Source organism: Frankliniella occidentalis, unplaced genomic scaffold (genome assembly GCF_000697945.3).
Source record: "Frankliniella occidentalis isolate FOCC.00 unplaced genomic scaffold, Focc_3.1 Scaffold22, whole genome shotgun sequence".
NCBI lineage: Eukaryota > Metazoa > Arthropoda > Insecta > Thysanoptera > Thripidae > Frankliniella > Frankliniella occidentalis.
In genome coordinates, this window is record NW_026267152.1 from 1,352,054 (window position 1) to 1,372,038 (window position 19,985).

At 54.9% G+C, this 19,985-nt stretch overlaps 2 protein-coding genes across 3 annotated transcripts in view; both read left to right on the forward strand.

Annotated features, from left to right (window-relative positions):
• Positions 1-2,657: 2,657 nt before the first annotated feature.
• On the forward strand, positions 2,658-8,108 carry LOC113218318 (uncharacterized). The gene is made up of 4 exons (XM_026438616.2): positions 2,658-2,786; positions 2,863-3,078; positions 3,373-7,131; positions 7,831-8,108. Exons 1-4 carry the CDS (start codon positions 2,753-2,755, stop codon positions 8,025-8,027), a joined length of 4,206 nt encoding a protein of 1,401 aa, XP_026294401.1. The 5' UTR covers positions 2,658-2,752; the 3' UTR covers positions 8,028-8,108.
• A 6,874-nt stretch (positions 8,109-14,982) lies between these two features.
• The window catches only part of LOC113218286 (somatostatin receptor type 2-like), a 145,487-nt gene continuing 140,484 nt past the window's right edge, over positions 14,983-19,985 (forward strand). For both annotated transcript variants that reach the window (XM_052264890.1, XM_026438570.2), the window contains exon 1: positions 14,983-15,387. The gene's annotated coding sequence lies outside the window, so the exon portion shown is untranslated. The remainder of the gene's footprint in view (positions 15,388-19,985) is intronic.

Genomic DNA, 19,985 nt, shown 5'->3' on the forward strand with positions numbered 1-19,985 from the left:
GGAGGAGGAGGAGGAGGAGGAGGAGGGTGGTGGCGAGGGCTGGCCGCGACGACGTGGGAGAGCGAGGGCGCGGGGCGTCGTCAGGGGTAGTAGGAGGGAGGAAAGGTGTCAAAGGCGCGCAGGGAGGTGAAAGTCCGCTCTCCTCTCTCTCCCCGCTTCATCAACACGCTCATCATAGGTTGTGCGCGCCTTGATCACGCCCTCCCCGGAGGCTTCGGCGGGAATTCTCGGAATAAACTCCCACGCGCCCTCTCCCCGCAAAAGTAATCGAAAACGCCCCGCCCCGCGTACTACTACTCCCCTGCCCGCAACAACCCTCCAATAAGGTAGTGTGCCTGGCGTGTAATGATGGATGTGGCACGAGTTTTGAAGGCGCGTTTTCGTCTTTACTCCCGCAAGGTCAAGTATAGAGAGTAAAACATTGCGCTGAGCGAAGATTATTACACACACGCCAGCGCGGCCACAGCACGCGGCGCGACGACGCTTTCTCTCACACTTTACCCACTTTACTTTACAAACGCGCGTGGCGAAGAACGGGGGGAGGACGGGGGGCGGGGGCAGGTCAACCACCGACCCCACCGACGCGATCCGGAGGTCAGACTCGGGGGTCGGACCGTGCAAATCTTGTGTATATGTGTGTGCTCCGAGGTGAAGTGATTAGCTGACGGTACAGGCCGCGGGGGAGGTTGGTAAGAGGGGGGCGAGGGGAGGCACCGGGGTAACAGCCCAGGGGAAATAAGCTGCTCAAACTGTTTCCACCGAAATTTAAATTATGTTTTTTTTTTTTACGAAATACTCTACCGAATTCATTAAGTTCACCAAAATTCAGTGGAATCCGGCGTAACGCAAGCTGGAAATTTTCGCGAAATTCGCCTGAAGTTTATAAAATTTGATCAAATTTCTTAAAATTCAAATGAAATTTGGGACGTTTTTGCACCAAAATTCACGGCAAATTAAAAAGGGAAAATAAGTGTAACTCATCCGCTCCTTATCTCTTGATCGGCATGTAGGTGTGTGACGTGATTCGAACACGTTCGCTCGCCAGCCGAGCGCCTGCGGTCGGGGTGGACGCTGTCCCGCTGCGCGGGCACGTCGGGTGTGCTGCCTATTGCCCGGGCGCTCCCCACTCGGCAGCGGCCTGGAGAGCCGTGCCGCAGTCAGGGTGCTAAGGGCTGACTTTTTATTTTGAGATTTAGGAAGGGTTCATGACTGCTTGTCCATGGCTCGACGTGAAGTCTACTTGGCCGCTGCACAGCCCCATTCGTCAAATGATTTGTGTATCTGTATGTATATCTGTATGAATAAATTGCCGTTCAAAGGTTTATGGGTCGACTCACACTACTTATTGACGGAGAGCCTTTATTGTGAACAAGAAAGCAGTGTGGTTCACCAAAACGTTACACACAATTTCACTGAGGTTAGGCGAGAAAAGGCGAGCGAAGGAGAGAGAGGAGAGTGACAGTTGAGTGGAATGGGATTATGGGCGAGATGGCGCGTGGAAGGAATCAGGTCGCCGCCGTGGTGTTTGCAGCGACCGCAGACTTTATCAAATAGCGCAATAAAAGCCCCGGGAGCTATGCGGCGCGCTGGCCGCCCACCTGGCCTGGCGCGGCTCTCGTAAAGCGGTCATGGGGTGGGCCGTGGAAGGTTGGCGTTCATGTCTGCTCGGCCCGACCCGGACAGACGGTGGTGGTGCAGTCAGCCATGCCCCCGCCGGGAGTGGAGGAAGATGGGGGGAATGAATGGCATGAGTGAGAAGTTTTGAAAAAAATATGAAAAAATAGAGGTGAAACGGTGTACCGTGCTACGTATTGCGAACGCATGGGACGGTTGTCCAATGGACTTTTCAGTAAAGCAGCGCGTTAGTCACATAATGTTATGATGAAGAGTAACATACGGAGGTCTGTGGAATACACACATTCTTACCCAGCTCCTCTCGCATAATAAAAGAAGTACGTTGTGTTTTTTTTGTTTTCTATGGGCCTTACCTTCCTACCTTGTGACGGTGGGGTCGGCCGGAGCTCCGCCCCAAAAGTGGCCCATATTATAACGACCTTAGTAACGGACGGACGGACGGCCGCTTAATAAGTCAGCTGACGGCGGCCACGGGAAGCGGCGCGGCGGAGCAGAGCTCTGTACCCATTTCACAGAGAGGCGAAAGGTGAGGGAACCGCGTCTACCGCTTCCGCCTTTGAAGCAAGTCACGACCTGCTGGCAGACAATTTAAATGAGGCATTGTTTTTTCATCATCCGACGAGAAGGAGAGAGAGAGAGCGAGCGGGGAAGGACGTGGTGGGGTTGAGGCGCGCGTTGCGGCCCACCCCATCCTCCTCCTCCTCCTGCCAACTCATTCATCTGCCGCATTGTCTCCTGGCAGTGTATCGAGCCGGCCGGCAGCGCCGAGACGGCGGTTAATGTGCCGTGGTCTCCGAGGTTTGGGGGGAGGGGGCGGGAGGGGCACTGGGGTTGAGGGAGGGGGAACGGTACATTGGGGTTCCCTTTGCGGGGGAGCCCCAAGCACGGGTGACCGCGGCGCTGCACTGCCGCGAAATGAAGCCCGTTGCACGTCGACGACGACGTCGTGGTCCATGAGTTTAGTTGTTCGACTCGGTCCTGGCGGGAGCGAGGCCCCCGGGGTGCCCTGGGTTGCCCCGGGCGCGGCCCGCGATAGCGGTGGGGCCGGACGGGGCGGAGGGGCCCGGGGCCCCGCGGCGCGGCCCGGTGTGGGGCCCGTGGGGCCCGCGGCGCCGTCATGCGCGCGAGTGCAGCGCTGGCCGTCGCACTAGGTGAGTGCAGGCCGCCGCGGCGCCCCCGCTGCCCCCGCCGCCCCTGCCCCCGGCTGCTCTCACCCTCTTCTTGCAGTGGCGGCTGCCTGCGCGGCCTGCGCGGCCTCGTCCACCGGCCGTCCCGAGGCCAGGCCCGCGACCGCGCCGACCATCTCGCGGCCGTGGAGCGCGACCGCGGCGGACAGGCACGCCGCCAGGAGGCAGCCCGCGACCCCCGGCAGGCACGCCGCCGCCTCTTCGAAGCTCGCCGACGCCGAGGTGCAGCCCGGTCGACTGACCACTGCGGTCAGAGGTGAGCCCCTCCCCACCGCCCGCGTTGTGAGGTCCCTTGCCACTTCGTCCGGCGGCCACATACCCGCGGTAGATATCAACTTTGGCAATATCGGGGGCCGTTTGTCGGGCGCGAAGAATGTGGCTGATTTTTTGAAAAGTTTTCTACGGCCTTTACCTGAAAGGGTGGCAACCCAACAACCTCCAGTCTCAGGGCCGCCTCGGACTTTGGCCAATGTTATAAAACTTCCCGGAGGGCGAAGCAGCTTTTCGGGTGACAGGTGGCTATTAGAAAGTGTGACTGTTTCCTCAACAGATATCCTATTTGTGAGGCACGCGGAGAAATATGAAGCGGCTGATGTGACGAAAAGAATCGAGGAGGACACTAACAGACTGCCGTCGACTGCCGAGGTGCCGTCAGCAGTCCTGTTGCCTGCCAGTCCTTCCCACCAGTCGAACGATGCAACGGAAGCTCCAGTATTCTCACAGCACGCCTCTGTGAACTCGCTGGAAACAGTTTCCAGGCACGGTGAAGAGTTTCCGATCAAGATCGGCGCGTGGAACTCCCTCTCCGATTTGTCCACCAGCCGAGGTTGGGTTAGGTTTGGTTTTGGGCATTGGAAAACTACACCAAAGCCCGAGAGCAAGAACGCAGATCTGACTGAGGTGACGCCCACGTCGAGCCTGCCATTCCATGTGACATCTCATTCTTCTTCATCTCACCCCACAAGAGGTGCAGCAGCTACGGCCATGAAATCAGTGCAGCCACTTACGCAAGGACCAGCAGTGACTATTCCAGCCTCTTCAGTGCCACCGACAAGAGGCGCCAGCACTGTGGCTACCACCCATACAAGAGACGCGCAACCCCATTTACGAACGAAAAGTCCACTGAGCACTTCGTCCACACTCACTTCCGTCGTGGAAACGATGAGGTCCAAGCCCACGTCGCTCGACGGCTCATACGCCGGCGATTCCTCCTCAACGAACAGTCTACAACCACACAAGGAAAACGAGTATACCTTTGGAACGAGCCCGTTGCCAATGAGCGATGAGTGGGCTGCCAATCAATCAATGCTGTCCTCGTGGAAAGGGGCGCATACAACAACGGAGGTCCTGTTGGCTAAAGACACGCCTTCAACTCTACCAAACAATAAACTCGTCTTCGAATTGAGCCCAACGCCGTCAGTGGGCACGACTCATGAAAATGACAACACAGAAGCACACACTGAATTCACTGGCAAACGGCGGCACGCGACCAGCTCCTATCTCGCCCCGAGCGAAGCTTTGAAACCCGCTCGAAAAGCAATCGTCATTACTTTCCCTAAACTGAATAAGAATCTACCGATAAAAGCGGCAAACGACAGCGACGTAAAGCAGCATGATGCTCATTTGGAACGTGGAGCTGCACTATCTCAAGTCAAACTGCCACTCGAAAGAGAAGTCAGTACGCTAGTGGCGGATGTTACCGGGAAGTTTTCATCTCCTGTCTCGCCTTTGTACGTGGAACAGCAAACGGCGAAACTTGAATCGGAAACTACAATGGCGCAAAGTTTTGCCAGTTCAACCGAGATCGTGCGTCTAGGCGAGGATAATTCTGAACCGGTGACAAGTGCGGTCGATGGTAAACAAGGCGAGGAAGGCAAAGCAAGAGAAGGCAAACAGTTGATTTTAACAGTGCTGGTCTCTTACCTGAAAGAGGGGCACTCGCTCGTGAACGAAACAATAACCTTCAACTTGGACAGAAGAGATAATTCGACGGACAACACGCAAATTACTCTCGACCACATTTCCACTGAATGGACTGAAACTTCGAGGGCGATTGCCTCCGCGCTCTCGCAGCTGCCGTCTCTCCAAAGAGTACTCAAAGGATTCGTCCTCGCCACGCCCGCCGCAAAACAGGACTCTGCTACACCATTTCCTCCAACTTTGTCTCTTCGGCCGTCGCCATTGAGCACAACGGAGAATATGCTTCCCTTTATCAGTCCATCTGAACGAGGAAATGAAAAGATTTTAATTACTCCGTCTCCTTCCAACGAAGATCTCGACGAAGACCCTCTGGTATATTCTACCCGGAGTAGAGGGCCGGGTTTACCAACTGACGTCCTTGTAGAAGAGAAAGCCGAAGAAACGAAAGTAACTGCACCGTTTGCGCAAACACACCCCGACTACAAATATGAAACTGCGATAGACTACGTTCCAAACGTCAACGGAAACACTGACATCAATTACGACAATCGGACCAAGAAAATTGTCTTGTACGTTGACACCGGTGACTGCGTACCAGAAATTGCTGAAAAGATATCGAGGCTAGAAAATAGGAGCAATAGCGATTCAGGAAAACAGATTGTTATAGAAATGAATTGTTATCAACCAGATTACACCAACTCGGAGCAAATGAACTCAAACAATAGTGATAAAAATGACATCCCAGATGCCGAAACTGGTGATATTCAACTAACAAGGGCAATTGAAACACATTTAAGTAGCACTAGACCCATGAAAAGTTTATCCACGGTAAAGCCACCGGAATTTCTGACTCTGCCCACAAAACGACGCTCTTTTGCGCACCAAAGCACTCAGACGGATCTTCCTACAGACATGAAATCAACCTCCATATCTGTAGGTCTGAGACGATCAATGGCGGTAACGACTTCACCAAAGAGGCGACAGCCCCTTCAAATAAAACAAAAAATAGACAGCTCTGACTCAACACCGAGGCCTGACGCGAAACTTCTGGAAGACTCTAAACGGAAGTGGACACGGAGCCGAGCTCGTAAAACTAGTGGTAGTCAGGAGACCACAAAGAAAACAGCACAAACCGACGCAGGCAAACATACGCTAATGAGTACAACACCTGGATCAGAAGCTACAAGAGAAACAAGAGTGGCCAAACCCGAGTCTACGAAAGCGAACACTGAGGGTTTCGTCCGGCCCGACGAGGAGGATCAGATCGGAATGCGAATGGATGTGGGCGGGCCGATTTCGACAACTTCACGCGCTCGAGAAAATACTCCGACTAATGGAAGAACGTATCTCAAACAAAAAGCTAAAAAATCTATAAATGTAAAAGACACGCCCAAGGCCCGGGGCGTGACGATGACAATCAAGATTAGGGCGAGGAAAAAAGAAAATGACACGGACGATAAGTATGTTAAAATGGCATTAGTGCCCAGTCGTCTCCCCGAGACTCTGGCATTATCTGGTGCCGACAAAATACAGTCGAAAACAAGTCCTCGTAATGAGTTTACTGCCAGCCAACTTTTTAATAGTAGCCAGGATAACTTGATTTTGGAGAACGCAGATGCTGCTCCACGTATCGACGAGCTGTCAATTGATCCATCACAGATCAGCCTCGCCAAGACATCGACTATACCGCCATGGGGCTTTTTGAAGTTATTTTCGCTCTTGGAAGGTTTTGAACTTGGAAATTTGCCTGCCAACCAAAACAGAATGAAATCAGCAATTATGCCTATCACACTTAGTACGGAGACCGCAAGCACACCCTCCTCAGTCAGTTTGTCGACCACCACGACTTCGAACACGACGTCTCCGACCACTGCAATTACCGCGTCTTTTGAACAGCCAAATGACGGTGACAATGCTCAATCCCTAGAAACGGAAATACTTGCAGATACTCAACAGGCGAGTGATGTGCTGGTCTCACAAATGCCGAAAGTCAACAATTCGTCAGCAGACGAATCCAAGCTCTCCCCTGAAGGTGATAGTTCAGTGACAAATGCTGCGGCGCAGTTGAGCTTAACGACGGCGTCGTCCACTGCGAGTAGCTCTGAAGCACCGAGAACGGCCAGGCCCCGCTCGCTGCTCTCAGAACCCAAACTGAGGGCAAATAAGAGCCGGGGTTACCGTCCAAAACCCGCTGACGATCCACGACTTTTGTCGCGCGGTAGGATCAGGCTCACGACGAGCAGGACCGGGACCGCGTTCACCCAGGGGGACGCCTGCGAGAATCTGTGCAGGCCGAGGTATAGAACGGTGTGCGCGCAGGTTGGCTCGATTACGAGGACCTTCAACAGCCTATGCGACGTGAAAGTAGAGGGCTGCGTCGTGGGAGAAAGTGAGTACGATTTTAAATTGTTGGTTGTTGTTATGCCACAAATTTATCGGTACGACAAGCTGACTGCTTAAAACCACCACAGAATCCCTACGATTAAAACTTCTTCCTACTCGTTATACAGTTAGATTTGCAGAAGGAAAACAAGTCGACTCTGGTCGCACTTTCACTATTTCGTTTTGCAAACCAAACAGTGCACTCAAGGAATAGTCGACTTAAAAGTACAAGTGTGTACGTGCTAGTAACGGGTAATTAAGACGCCGGAGCGAACGGGTTTGCCTTCCCAAGGGGCTATGGCGCCTAATGGGCAGGGCAGGTAGGCAACCCCACGCGCTTGTGTCTTCTGTGAATCACCTGGTTCACACGAGGAAGAGTGTACTATAAGTACAAACAAGGTTGCAAGCCAAGCCGACTCTTCCCCTTCTTTATGTGTAATACGTACACTGTTCGGGTTGCAGCGTGTGCAGTACATAACCGTTTGATAGCTTCTTTTTATTGCTAAAATAGTAAAAATGTGCATTGTTCACTGGCCTGCAAAACAAAAGATTCTAGTAGGAACTTTATTGCCCTAAACTAAAAGATCTAAACTTCTTTGCCCTACAACTATGAAGCTACCGTGTCGTTGTAACTGTCGTTTTCTTATTCCAGGATCATAATTTGGTTAACTGTGAAAGTAATGTTTTATTTCTGTTAATTCCCTAGATCCCAAAATTCTGCATACCGGCTCGTGCAACAGGTTCAGGAAAAAGAAAACGAAGGTGACGATAGAACAGGAAGAGGAAGTTCCAGAAAACGAACTCGTCGAAGAGGCTTCATACACATTCAAGCCTCCTGTTTCCACAACATTCTCGCCAAGACGCTGGATATTTGACTCAGTTAATAGCACTCTTCCAGTTTGACGTACCTGCGCTGCGCACATCCACCAAAACATACGGCGGAGACTTTGTAGTGTGATCAATAAATATATCAGAGTTGAGGTAGTAGAAGAGAGTGAAATTTCCAGCCACACGCCAGACTTCACGGGGCAGTTACGCTCATTGTTTGTTATTTAATGAACCTTTGCACAGTCTTGCTGTCGGAGTTCAGGACACTTTGTCAACTACAGGAAGTGGCACGTGCGTTTAAAAATACAAGGAACAAGCGACACTCTAGGTCTAGGCCTCGCACAACAAGAAAGCTTGTAATGACCATGGCATGTCACTCAAAAAACTAATCCCATTTTCAAACAAAACTCGCTGAAAACACAAAAGTCCTGCGCGTTGGCTCGGGACGCGAATATAATGCGGCTTCTGGTCGGCGCGGTGGTCTGCTTTGGGGCTGGCCTCCGGCGCAACGAGAGGGACAGGCGGTTAGCCTGGGCGCTGTCCAGCAGTTTGTAACGGTGGTGAGGGCGCATGGGAATCAGTCTCAGTCCGGGGTCGCCGCTGTCCCAACGCCCCGGGCCGTGCGGGTGGGCGGGGGCGGCGTGGGCGGCACTCCTGTGACAACATCAGCAAACGGATGGGCCGCCCGCGGGCCTGTGAGAGGCTGGGAGACGCACAGCGTGAAAATACAACGCGAGCGAGCCGCGTACGATACGGGACACACGTGCGGTTTCGATATGCAACGCGGTGTACACTATGACAGTGAACATTTTTTTGTAAAGTGCATGATGAAATATTTATCAAACATAGAGTGAAAACAATTGTATCTTTTCCCGGACAATTCTTGTTCAGTTTAAGAAAGCAACATTTTCACTATTTTTGCATGCGCTCGCACAGACGCACAATGAGACGGGCAAAAAACGTTTTTGTCATATGGAATGCGAGGAATCACCCATGCCCATAAATGGCCGGTACGAAACTGCCGAGTTCTGTCTATGCGGACTCTCGGAGCGCCTAATGGGTAGGCAACACCTTGCATACAGTGCATGAGTGTACTGCGGAGTGGCCTACCCTGAGTCTCGCAGGCGCCCGGCTCCCGCGGTTTGCCGACTGCATCGGGGGGAAACGAACGAACTTACTTTCTGGATGCTCCCCCCGTCGCTTTCTATAAAAGGGACACGTTTCGCTCCTATCTGTGACAAATAGTCCGTAGGCTTACAAGGAAAATTTTCCATGATGTGTGCAGTAAAATTACAATTTGAAATTGTAAATTTACCAGCACTTCGTATTGACTTCGTAGTTAGCTAGTTCTTGCTAGCAAATTATTGACATTAGTACATCGTGTCAGCGATAACACACACACATGAGGGATTTCCCAAGTTCCTGGCGCAGTTTCCTCCCGCTTTTCCTCAGCTCTCCGCGCCGCACCCGCACGCGCGCACGTCGTACGTCTCGGGCCGGCCTTAAAGTCGCCACCGTGTGTTTACGCGGGCGCACGGACGGACGTGTGTGTATGCACGCTGCCGCGTTGTCTCTCACCAGACCGAATTAAATCCAGCAATTTTACAACAAGCCGAGGCTATTTCTGCACAAGTGTGCGTGAGTGGCGACGGAGCGCGCGCGTAGCACCAAAGCGAACCGCGAGAAAGAAATGAGCAGCACGCCGTTACAGACTTTTGGCGTGCCCCAGCCCCCGGCCCCCCAGTCTCGACGGTTTCGATTTTCACGACGCCGTTTTTCAAACCACTGCTGATCGCTTTTCGCCGCTTTCCTTTCGCTACGGCCGGCGTCTAGACCCAACGATGTCTTGGGTTGAGAGCGGCCGAGAGAGACACAGACAGACAGACAAGACAGACAGACATCTGTGGCACTAATACACACAACCCTTATGCATTTTACTGTGCAAAAACATGCAGAATATTATACAACCTGCTTAAATTTTATGCATAATTATGTACAAATTGTGCATAATATTATGGCCGATTATGGCTATATGAAACTCTGCATGTTTATACAACACAATTCATAAGGATTTCGTGTGTACTAGTGAGTCTGCATTGTCACTGTTAGAAAATCCTACTCCGGGAAATGTCTACGGCGCACCCCGTAAATTTGTCACCAGGTCCTCTACCGTAATTTTGGATTACAATCCACTCCGTACGGGGTATACCGTAACTTCGCAAACTGACTTATTGGTCAATACAGCACTTGACTTACACACTGAAAGTACGGCCCATATCTGTACGGTCTCGACCGTACAAAAAAAATAAAAAAAATATATATACCGTAGGCAAACCGTTGCGTACTTCCTAAATGGCATTTTTAACAGTGGTCAGTCGCGCCAGCCACACATCCGCTCTATTGGCCACCCTGCGTCCTGCTGCGGTCGGGGGGCTTTTGCCTTCATACTGCCGCTAGCGAGGTTTGCATCTAAATTCTGTCACGTCTCACGCTCAACGGCCTCGCCTCCCCTCTCCCCCTTCCCTTGCCCCCTCTCGTCGCACCCCACATGCCATATCCCCTCCCCCTTCTTCCTCACACCCGCCGCAAGCCCACACGACGCCCTTTTTCGCCTCGGTCCAGGCCAGCAGGTCTCTGCGCACGTGCGCGACACGACGACGTGACGGCGGAGCGTGTGATGAAGTGACGAAGTGACGTGACGAAGTGACACGTGACGCGTGACGCTGTCGGGGCGTGCGATAATGTGACTGCGTCATGATAACGCGGTGTGATAAAGTGGCGGGTCGCGGGCGGGTGGCGGGCGAGGGGCGGGGCGCTGCGGGCCGGAGGGCGGCGCAGTCGTCCACTCGGGGGACCAACTTGGCTGCGCAGAAAAAAAAAGCTAGAGGGGCGACACAAATCGCCCAAGATTTCCAGAGACATCCCGACCCCGGTGTGATGATCGTCGCGATTTCCCTTCCTCTTACTCTCGTTTTGATTTAAGGGAGCCGCTTTTGCCGTCCAGGCACGAATCCGGCAATCCGCTCTCCGCCTACGTGGAAAGCGATGGGTAAGGAGACAAGCCACGACGTTTTCTTTTGTCTTGTTATGCTTTCTGGCGGATTGTAAGAACAAATTGCAAGCCCGGTTCGCTCGCCCTGTAGTATCTGCCCCAACCCCTCCCTCCCTCCCCCTCCGATTCGCGCGCCTGTCGGTTTCCTCGCCGTGCAGTCTTATTTGTCGGCGCTATGGGCGAGCCTCGTCTGCGCAGCGTCACTGCCTCTAGACACTGATCTAAGTGAAATGGTCCTCACATGTCGGGCGTGGCGGGGCGGGGCGGGGGCGGGCAAACAACGTTACTGTTGGCGGGGGCCGGGGAGGAGCCCGAGCGAGCTGGAACGCAATGCTCGCGACTTCCGCAGCTCAACTTTTTCATCCAGCAGCTCCGTCGCGCGTGCGTTGCTGGTACCGCGGCTCGCGTTTGTCGACCGGGGAACAATGAGAGTGTACTCTGGCGCGCGATCTTGCTCTCCAGTCACGCCGGGGGTGGAGGGGTGGGGGGCGCACAATTTAATTTCTTTCTCATTCTTTTCTCTTTCACGCGCGCCCCCCTGCGGCCCCCCGCGGGGCCGGCTGCCCCTTCCCCGCTTATGCGAGCCGCCTTGCTGAACTACAAGCAGCAGCAGCAGCAAGGGCGGCAGAAAGGGCGGCGGCGGCGCCAGGGCCGCGCTGCTGTGCTGCGCGGGTGACGTTGATTGTGTCAGGTGTCAAGGCCTGGTGTGACCCGCTGCCTCAACAGCCGCGGTGCGCGAAGGTGGGGGCATGGCTGGCACGCGGGCCACCACCCCTGCCCTCTCCAAGTCAACAACATGCACCCCTTTTGGCCCTCCCCGTCAACCCCCCTCCCCCTCCGTCCTCAATCGCGAACCGATCCGCCGCAAGCGTTCGCACTACGTACCGCTCTACTGGAGTGTTTTTCTTCTCCAATCCGCCCGCCCCGAGGGCGGGACAAAATACAGTCAGAAGCCCATATTTCGGACCGGCACCCTAATTCCGGACATTGTGCCGTATTTCACTATTGTCGCCTCCAAATCCACAATGCGTTGACAAAAATTAACTTCTATGGGTTTGATTGAAAGATAAGACTACCAAGTTTCCATTTCTGCCAAAAAAAATAATGTGCGAGTGATATTGCTTCCTCCAGAAATTCTTGAAATTTCTATTTTCAGCCCCCTAAAACAGGCGTTTTTAAATGTGACTTGCAAGAATCTGGGGCTCCGAACAGTGTAAGCCCGGGTTATTCTGATCACAACATATGTGAAACTTGGTACTTTTATCTACAATATGACACCAAGTTTTTGATTTTTCGTCGCACGGTTTAGTTTTGGGAAGCGTTTTTGCAATGCGCCCTAAATTCGGACATAGGCTTTTACATGCAAAAGTGACTACTGTCCGAATTAAGGGCCCGCTAAAAGCGATCTTTAAGCAGCTCTGGCGACTAAACTATACCAGATGAAAAAATTTGGACGGTAGGGTGAGGTCAAATTTTTTCATGAAGTTTCTATACCCCCCAAAAAAATTTCACTTTTCATAATTTTTCAAAGCTGTCCGAATTTAGGACGCATTGGTTCCTAAATACGGACACGATTCAAACAGTCCTCACCGCTACACCGTTAGCGCGAAAAAATATTTTTGGAGAGTGGTAGGTGCGTCTCGACGTGAGGATTCTAGAATCCCCTGCGATTTTTCATATTTCAAAAATTCTACATGTCACAGGCGTTTTTCCTCAAAAAACGTCCGAAATATGGGCTTCTGACTGTACACATTTTTCTTACGACGCCCCAGGCCAGGCAAGCCGCCGACGTTCTTTTTTTTCTGTTTTACGAAGAGAGCGGAGCGGCGATACGTCGTCGCGGGTCTTTGGGAGCCGCCTGTCAGTGTGTGAAGGCGCGGGGCTGTAATAAGATAAGAAACGGTGGCGGCGAAGAGGGGAATTAAATGAGCCTCGGAGGCGTATGGAGACGGGCGGGCGGGGCGGGCGGAGACTTACTCGCGTGCCCTTTCGCGCCGTGCGTCGAGCACTGGCTGCTCGGTCGGGTCGGAGAGCCCCGCGCGGGCCTCGCAGTAGTAGCGAGCTTCTTCAATTTATTTGTTTTTCTGTTTCGTTGGAAGACACGGGGGCTAAGTGATACACACACACCCACACCAATGAAAGTAAATTTCACGTGGGACTCTTTTAGAAAACTGGAATAAAGTACTTGTGACGTCGTATCTCTAGAAATTGGCAGTCATGCAAATCTTGTAGTCCAGCACCCACGAGAGACCTGCCACCCCCCGGCCACCCCCTCCATCCTCCCTCTAGCGCCTAGCGCCACCGCGATCCCCGAGTGCCTCATCCCGTTAGTGGGGTATTTCCCTGGGAAAGTAGAGGACGATTAATATCGTCTGCTACCGGACCATCGGAAAGCTTTTGCTAATACGGTACTTCCCAGAATCGAGAACAGACAGGAAGAGGCAGAAGGTGAAAAGCAGTGACATCGTGGAGCCAGAAACACATTGGGGCAAGGCTTTGTGGGCTGTGGACTTTGTGACTCCTCTGTGATGGTCCGGTTCGGAGCGGTCCTCTTGCTTTTCAGAGAATATACCTCGTTCTCAAGAGTTCGAACGGGAGCAGAGTGTATGGGTACATGGTACGTGACCGGCCGTGTGGAGTCACCCCCGGGCACGAGAATCGATTTCGACATTACTACGATGGAAGGAAAGGGGAGAAAAAAGGGGGGGGGGGTCATTGAGCTGCCGCCCAATCACGACGTAACAAACACCACACACGTCCGCCCGGGCTCCGAGAAGTGTCGCGTTGTTTAGTGCGTCTCCCCCTCCAACCCTATCCACTCCTATATTTCTATTTGTGCGCGGGCGTTATCAGAATATCGTGCAGAGGCGCGCCCACCCACGCCTCCCCTCTCACTCTCTCGCTCACTAACTCTCTCTCTCACACACACACACACACGTGCGCGCGAGCGAGCGATCGCGCGTGTACGTATGGCGGCATGCGTTTTGGCCACCAGCACACACGTTTGGTGTTGATGTCCTCCCCCGCCCGGGACCCCTCACCCTTACCCTCCGCTGCTCCTCCCTGCCCGCCGCCGCCGCCCACCCTCCTCCGGAGCACCGACACCGTAAAGCGCAACACGACACACCCAGCAGCGAAGGAAAGAGAGCGAGAGAGAGAGAGGAGAGAGACAGATAGAGAGAGACAGAGAGAGAGAGAGAGAGAGAGAGAGAGAGAGAGAGAGAGAGACAGACATGGAGTCTGCAAAAGAAAGGAGAGAGAAGAGATGCAGAGGGGGGAGGGAGGGGGTTGTAGGGGTACAGGGAGACGGCAGGAGAGACAAGGAGAGGGAGCGAGACAGGGAGGATCCCTCCCTGAGAGACAGGGTGAGGGAGAGGGAAAGGGAGGATCTCTCCCTGAGAGACAGGGTGAGGGAGAGAGAAAGGGCGGATCTCTCTCTGAGAGACAAGGTGAGGGAGAGAGAAAGGGAGGATCTCTCCCTGAGAGACAGGGCGAGTGAGGGAGAACGGGAGGATCTCTCCCTGAGAGACAGGGTGAGGGAGAGAGAATGGCAGGATCTCTCCCTGAGAGAAAGGGTGAGGGAGAGAGAAAGGCAGGATCTCTCCCTGAGAGACCAGGTGAGGGAGAGAGAAAGGGAGGATCTCTCCCTGAGAGACAGGGTGAGGGAGAGAGAAAGGGAGGATCCCTCCCTGAGAGACAGGGTGAGGGAGAGGGAAAGGGAGGATATCTCCCTGAGAGACAGAGTAAGGGAGAGAGAAAGGGAGGCCCTGAGAAACAGGGTGAGGGAGAGAGAAAGGGAGGATCTCTCCCTGAGAGACAGGGTGAGGGAGAGAGAAAGGGGGGGGGTCTCTCCCTGTCTCCGTCGCTCCCGCCGTGCTCCGCCGGCCCCCTCCCCCGCGGCGGCGCGGCGCCGCCGGGCGCCTGCTCTGCTCGCCGGAGCCGGTCGGGTCGCAGCGCTCGCAGCTCGCACGGCCGGCTGGCACAGCAGCGCCGCCCGCCGCCCGGCCCGGTGCTGTGTGTAAGGCTGCCCCGCCCCGCTCCCCAGTCAGTCAGTCTCGCTCCGCCCGAGTCCCCGCGCGCACGAGCCCGACGCCGCCCGCCTGTCCCCTCTACGGCCGCTCGCGGTCCCCACGCGCGCTCACTCGTGCCGCCCCCTCGGCCGGCCTCTGCAGCCGGCTCGACGACAGCGTCTCGTCTCGCGGTCATTCCCTCCACCTCTGAAACAATAACAATAATAACAACAACAATCTCAAAAACAACGACGCTCGCTCGTCCGCGTGTGCGGCCGGCCCCGGCGAGGTGCAGCCAGTCCCCCTTTCGCCCGCCTGCGTCGCCCTCCAGCCGCAGGACAGCAAACAACGGCCCGGAGCGCTTGATTTAAAGGTGAGCGGTTCGCAACGTTTATCGCAGCGGCGGTGGGTCGTTCCAACTGGAGCGGAAGTGTGTGTCTGGGGCCGCCGGGGCAGACCCTCCAGACCGCTCCCCTCTGCCCCGGCGAGCTCTCAGTGAGGGAACCTGTCGACGCCACGTGAGAGAGTGGTGCCGGAGCGGCCGCCGGCGTCCCGCCCGTCCCGGCCCGGCGGCGGCGCAAGCACGGCGCGCGCGGCCGCGATCTTTTTCCTGTTTTTAGTTGTTGTTTTTATTTTCGGGCACGAGTTTGACAGGTTGATGCATGCGGGCCGCGGCGCGGCGTGCGCGGCCGGGCCATGCTCGGCCGGAGGAACACGACGCCGCGCCCGGCCCGTCGTCGTGCGCTGCGGCGGCGGGTGATCGAGAAGCACGTATGTGTCGGTGGTGTGCTCGGCAGTTACGGTTGCTGCTGGAGGGGGCGCGCCGAGCGAGCGCTGCTGGGTGGCGCGCGGGGCGTCTGATGTGATGACTGACTGACTTTGTCGTGACACAGTGAGGTTAGGCTCGGTGTGGTTCTCAAGTTTTGTGCTCGCTCGGTGTGCGGTGGGGACGGCAGCCGGCCGGGCCAGCTGCTCGGAGCCCGGGCCCGCCGCGCCGAACCCACCGCACAGACTGGCAATGGGAGAGAGGGGAGGGGGGGTGGGGGCATCAAACTGAGTTCGGCAGCGACGCCTGTACGTGCGTTTTGATCTCATCCCCACACGCGACGAAATGAGCGCGAACTTTGCATTCACCGTCCGTGTACGGTGATCAAATACGTACCCATTCACTGCCAGGAGGTGTACCTCCCCTTCGCCGCACATTTAACTGAACTTGACGCGAACAGGGTGGTGTACTCGAAAGGTGTTCCGGGAAAGCAGGAGAAAAACAACGAACGAAAGTCGGAAGTTGCAGCCACATCGCTGCATGAGAAACTTGGACGCTTGCCCGCTCTCGAAAAGTTGTCGCAAAAACATAAAACACCACGCCATTGTTCTCGACTCGAACTCTCCATTGCCGATTTCTGGTTTTGATTTTCTACTTCCTTATTTTACAATGCTCCTGCCGAGTACTAAGTAGTCTTTTTGTGCGGGGAGTGCAGTAGCAGTGATTTCTAGAGGCGGAGCGGAGTGGATAGAGTGTCGGGTACGGGCTTTACCGGAAAGAGCGGAGCACTCTTCCTCTTGGGGGCGGCTGCTCTCCTCATTGGATCCAGGTTGGAGAGGCGCTGGACAGTTCGATTACTCGGGACGCCCTTCCTCGTTACTACTTGTTTCGCGCGGAACAGCCTTGCGCGCTCGCCCCGGCCCGGGTCCTCCGCCCCCCAAGTCCCTCGCAATCACCTGTTGCTCGGCCGCCAGCCATTTGGGTCCCATTCATTCTTTTGCCATCATTTCATTTTTCTTTACCTCCCGGCGCTCCTCCATAGTCGCGGTGGAAGAAGAAGGAGGCGCCGCCGGGAGCGCGTCTGGGAGCATGGAGGAAGAGGAGGCGGGGGGCGTCACGATGTCACGTTCAGACGAGGTCGGTCGGAGAGAGAGAGAGAGAGAGAGAGAGAGAGAAAGAGATGGGAAGGGGGCGTGAAGCGCCTTTTTTGACATCGTCATGGCGACGTCGACGACGGCGGTGGCGCGACTCGATGACGCGAACACGTGGACCGCCGCCACAGGGCGCTCCCGTCCTCGTGCCCCGCCCCGCCACGCCCCGCCACGCCCCGCCACACCCCGCCACGGCCCCGTCCCGCTTCCTTCCCATCACCAGGGGCGCGTCGCGCGCGGGGATGGGGTGTAGCCCGGTGCCGGTGCCCGGTGGTGTGTGCGGGAACAGCAGCCGCAGCGGCAGTATAGCCAGACCAGCCTAAGGTCCGTCTTTTCCTCACCCCCTCTCGCCTGCAAACTCCTATGCTGCCCGTGCTGTGAAAAGACGGACCTTAGGCTGTGTTGCGGCTAGCGGCAACAGCAGTGTGGCTGTGTTTGTTGGTAAACACGACAGGCCGAATGAAGGAACGAACGAACGGCGATGAGGAATCCTTCGGAACGCCGCCATGCGGCGGTGCGCTGCGGTCGGCCCGTACGCTCGCCTCTTTACTCGCCGAAGGAAGGGCGCGAGGCATGTGGCGGGTGGGAATAAACTATTTACAGTGAGAATGGATACGGCCCGTGTAGCCGTAGTAGTGGTAGCATCAGCAGCAGTAGTAGTAGTAAGTAGTAGTAGTAGGAGTAAGGCCTCAGTCTGGCGGGGAACAGTTGGACGAAAATGAATTCAGTTGAGATTGGCGATCGATTAATATCCTTCCCACTCTCCTTTTGAGTTTTAATGAATAATGAAAATGCAGAGGGCACGTGCGTCGCTCTTGGGGACGCATTGCTTCCCAAAATCATACTCAAATAGAGCGAAACGGTTGCTTGGGGCGGGACCGACACGTCCACAGTAAATCCGTCCACAGAATTTGCGAGATGTGAAAACACGTCCACAAGTTTACATCCAATGATTTGGACGTAAATTAACAGATGCGTTTGTTACGTCCACAGTGTGGACGTACTTACGAGCCGTGTGATTCTGGTGAAATTAGCTCCACAAAATCTGTTGCCATTTGTCTCCTTTCATTTACATCCACGCGGATGTCGTTCTGCCCTCACTGTCCTCACTGTCACCCTCACTGTCAAAAGTCCTACACACACACCTAAGTGTGGGTTAAGCTTGTACCACTCTGAAAACTCTAGAAATACGCTCTATGCGCAGCACATTCCCACCCTTGTTCGAGTTGTTAGATTTTCATAGAATTAGCGCGGGCGTCCTACGTTGGTGGTAACTGCATTGCCGCTCATGTCCCACTCTACAACGTCTCGGCCGAGGCAATGGTAAATTTTCATTCCTTGATAAACCAAAATTATTCAACTCTTTAACACTTGCAAGGGCACAGGCACAACAACTCTGTTGCACACTTACAAGTGTTGAACAGTTGATCACTTAGTTTATCAGTAGGTATAGAGGGGAAACAGGCATACGGGCATGCGTTTATTCTTTGCTTCTTTGGATCATTTCTGAGGATGTAAATCACAGCGGCGACAATTATCGCCAGATTTTGTGGAGGTATTTCCACCAACCCCACACGGACTTTAAGTTCATCCATATTGTGGACGTAATAATCGCAGACGTTACTTTACGTCCAAATCATTGGACGTATTTTCGGAAAGCGCTTCATTTACGTCCAAACTGCTGTGGACGTATTTACCGTGGATATGTCGGGTTGCCCCCGGTTGCTTTCGTCGCTCTATGATGTCGCTCTGTCGCTCTGCTTCGTTTGAATGACGATCGTCTCTCTAAAGGAGTGATGATCTAAAACCGTCACTTATGATGGTTATGGAGTTACGAAAATGGACATAGCTCTAATTGGGCAACGAGATATTCCGGCACTCTCTTTAGGCGAGACACACCGCTCCAAGCATTCCCAGTGTTGTGAAGAGCAGTGAGAACGGCAGACGCATTTCACGCTCACGCGCCGTTGATCCTCCACATGGGCTGCTAAGGTAATCTTGGCAGACGTTACACAAACCCGCACGCCTTTAGTCCCTGTGTAGCGTGTGTGTGGGCTAAGCTGGAACAGCCCCTGCTTCTTGTGAACCCTGGAGTGCCTGTAAGCGAGCGTGTTTGAGTGTGGTTTGTGAACGCCGAGCCTTGCCCGCCTTAGCGTTAGAAAGAATGTTGTGTCTTGTGTCCCGTTTTGGATCCCAGGCGCGCCGCGCCGGGCAGAGGGCTCGCTCCGCTCAGCTCGGCTCTGCCGCGCGAATAAGGCTTCTGAGGCGAGAATCTCTTGCGAGCCTGGGCGGCTGGTTAATGCGAAACACATGATGGCGGCGACGGTAGGGGGGAAGGGGCGGTGGAGGCTCAAGGGGCAAAGAAGATGCCAAAAGCTTCCGCTCTATTGAAAGAGGGATTCATAATGTGCCAAAGGCGCAGAGGCGCGTGGAGAGGGGGGGGGGCGTTGGGGGAGCCCGTCCCCGCGGACTCGACTCGCCTACGATCCCCCCGCGGGGCACAACGCCCAACGCCGCCGGAGTGGTGTGGTGTTGCCTTCCCCGTGCCTATTGCCTCTGTCGCTGCGTCTCTCTGCTCGGACCAACCGGAGATATACGCCCGAGTGTACGACTTGTTTTCTCGTACGTCTTTGAGCAGGCAGGGGCGCTGCTGCGCGGCGCGTCGCGGGCCTCCAGCGTGCGCACAAATTGGGCCGCCGTAGGAAGGGGGGAGAGGGGTCCACCTCTGGAGGAATCCTCTCTCTCTCTCTGCTCCTCGCAGCTGCGCCGCGCGGTAGAAGGCCGGGCGGAGGAGCAATCTCGCCCCCGTCGACTGTCGTTTGCGACAGGATTGTTTCGAACAGAGCACCACCGTCGCTCCCGTGGCCGCGCGCGTGGAGCCAATCGCGCCCCCCTGCTCGCCGTGCTAGCCGTGCGCTCCCGTCGCAGGACCACGCCGACTGCCCACATTCAATTATACGCCCACATGGACACGTCAATCGGATTTTTAGGTGCGCGATTCTATCGCTTTCGGTATGGCGGGAGCAATTTCTGTTTGTCTGCCTCCCCCCCCCC

Bases quoted from the DNA above. Each gene is read 5' to 3' on its own strand.
- LOC113218318 (XM_026438616.2), top strand. From the start codon at position 2,753: ATGCGCGCGAGTGCAGCGCTGGCCGTCGCACTAG. The intron at 3,079-3,372 runs GTGAGCCCCTCC...TTTCCTCAACAG, and splicing joins ACTGACCACTGCGGTCAGAG to ATATCCTATTTGTGAGGCAC. The intron at 7,132-7,830 runs GTGAGTACGATT...TTAATTCCCTAG, and splicing joins GGGCTGCGTCGTGGGAGAAA to ATCCCAAAATTCTGCATACC.